At 34.1% G+C, this 2,677-nt stretch overlaps 1 protein-coding gene across 1 annotated transcript; it reads right to left on the bottom strand.

The window, feature by feature from the left end:
• Positions 1 to 747: 747 nt before the first annotated feature.
• Positions 748 to 1,683, bottom strand: LOC107148772 (olfactory receptor 6C76-like). Its single transcript, XM_015493495.1, has one exon. It carries the CDS (start codon positions 1,681 to 1,683, stop codon positions 748 to 750), a length of 936 nt encoding a protein of 311 aa, XP_015348981.1.
• Between the last annotated feature and the right edge of the window lie 994 nt (positions 1,684 to 2,677).

The following is a 2,677-nucleotide window of genomic DNA, read 5'->3' as shown; positions in this document are numbered from 1 at the left end:
CAGTTCATTATGTATCCAGCGGAGCATATTGGAACCTGCTATAAATATCAGCTTTGAAATTGGAGTCAAAGAGCACTAACCAACATGCACTACAACAATAAAGAATTTAATTCACAATGAAGACACAATACATATACACTAAATGGAATGATACAATATGCATGATGTGAGAACCATTAGAGATAGGAAAATAGAAACATACTAGAATACATTAACTTAAAGAAGAGTTTCTTTTAGTACTCTTTTATGCCCTCAGAAAAAATAATTTTCAGAGTGGCGTGATGATATTTACTAAGCTTTGGCTTGGTACTCAAAGGGAAAGTTCTTCAATTGTCCTAAAACCCAAATTCTGGTAATTTTGTTAAATGTCATTCTCATTTTTATGACATCAAAATATTCATGCTCAGGGGCTGGGGTTGTGGCTCAGTCACAGAGTGCTTGCCTTCCATGAATGAGGCACTGGGTTCAATCCTCAGCACCACATAAAAATAAATAAATAAAATAAAGGTAATGTGTCCATCTACAACAAAAAAAATTTAAAAAAACAAACATTTATGCTCAAGAAACTTTCAGGGCATATAAATGTAAAATAATAACTATTCCAACTGAGATAGAAATGTAATGATGTTAAACACAACATTCAGGCAAAAGCAGTTGCTTAGTGAGTCGATGCCCAAATACAACAGTGTTGATATAGCATTGCATGTGACATTGTGTTTAATGTCCAGGCAATGGATTTATTTACCATTAAAATTTACTTGACAAACATTTCTTGACAAAGTTCTTAAAGGATTGTTTGACCTGTTGGTTCCTTAGGGAGTAAATAAAAGGATTTAACATCGGGGCAATAGAGGTATTGAGCATGGCTATGCCCTTGGTCAATGCTTCTCCTTCTTTGGCTGAAGTTTTGACATACATGAAAATGCAGCTTCCATAAGAAATGGAGACAACAATCATGTGTGAGGAGCAAGTGGAAAAGGCCTTTTTCCTTTGCTCAAGAGAGGGGATCCTCAGAATTGTCTTAATGATGAACACATAGGACAGAATCACTAATGTTAAAGTTGAAATCAGAGTTAATATTGCCAGGATAAATGCCAAGAGCTCTAGGAGGGATGTGTCTGTGCAGGAGATCAGGAGCATAGGAGAGGAATCACAGGTGAAGTGGTCAATGATGTTGGAGTCACAGAAATCCAGTTGTAGTCCCATGATCACAGGTGGAAAGATGGTGAGAAAGCCAGCCAGCCAAGAACCAAGGACAAGCAGAGTGCAGACCCTGCTATTCATTATTGTTGTGTAGTGCAGTGGCTTGCAGATAGCCACATAACGGTCATAGGACATAGTAGTCAAAAGGAAAAATTCTGTTGAGCCAAGCAATATGAAGAAAAACAACTGAGCCACGCAAGAATTATAGGAAATGGTCTTATCCCCTGTTGTTATGCTGACCAGGTATCTAGGAATAGAAACTGTGGTGAATGAGATTTCTAGGAAAGAGAAATTCCTAAGGAAGAAATACATGGGTGTTTTTAGGTGCAAGTCTACCAGAGTGAGGGTGATAATTGTTAAGTTTCCAGTAATGCTCAGTATGTAGGTGAAAAACAGAAATAGAAAAATGAAAATATTTAGCTTTGGGTCATCTGTTAATCCCAGAAGAATGAACTCAGTTGCAGATGTATGATTTTTCATTTCTTTATTTTTGGGTCTAAAAATAAAAAATTAGAAACAATTCTTTAATGAGTTTAGGACTACCTTTTCATCACATCTCCTGAGTGAGGAAACATAAAAGACCTGTAAAGAAACAATAATTTAGCCACTAAGGTGTACCAAATTTTGAATGTATATATTAGACAAATACAGAAAAAAAAAAAAAAAAAACTCGTGTTATCTGCCTTATACATCACCAGTCATTTAATATGAAGTTATTCTTCTTTTAGGCTTAATATTTGCATCTGCATAAGAATTTTACAGCTATCAAATATACTCCACTTTCTTTAAAAAATCTGATCATATGTGTGTAGAAATTTTAAAATATAGAATATTTATTTATTGTAAAATTAGTATCCCTATTACTACAAGTTCTTTTTTTCTGAAGATGAAACTTTTTGACTGTTCATAAATTCTTCAGTTTTTCAAGGTATCTAACATCATTCAAATGTACAAAGAATCATTTAATAAATAAGGACCATCAAAACCAACACATTATCTAAAGAAACAAATTTATAGTTTTACAAAGTATTAAATTTTTTCTTTTGTTAATCAAAAAAATTCTACCTGTATAGATGATTTTCTGTGCCCCAAAGTTGAGTTTTGTAGGTTATACAATGATTAGAAAGGAGAAAAATAAATGAAGCAAGCAATAAAAATGCACTTACATTGAGATAATATCAATGGTAGCAGTAGAACCGCTGAAACCCAAGTTGTAGGTTGCTTTCTTTGTGTCACATTTGATGCTTTACTTTCAGAGTTTTTCGTGCACTTTTCAACTTGTGTATACCTGTGACTTTCTTACATAATGACAAACTTGTATAGCATATAAGTGGAATCTGAGCACATGATCCTTGTTATATACATTGTACTTACTATTGAAATGACTCCAATAGAAAACCTATTTTTAACATCAGACAGACTCTGATGGAGGGGCACATAGCTTCAGGTACAGGTAGAAGTTGCTACAACCAGA

Source organism: Marmota marmota, unplaced genomic scaffold (assembly GCF_001458135.2).
Source record: "Marmota marmota marmota unplaced genomic scaffold, marMar, whole genome shotgun sequence".
NCBI lineage: Eukaryota > Metazoa > Chordata > Mammalia > Rodentia > Sciuridae > Marmota > Marmota marmota.
This window is presented reverse-complemented; position numbering and strand designations above follow the sequence as displayed.

Excerpts from the sequence above, each read along its gene's own strand:
- LOC107148772 (XM_015493495.1), bottom strand. The coding sequence starts at position 1,683 with ATGAAAAATCATACATCTGCAACTGAGTTCATTCTTCTGGGATTAACA.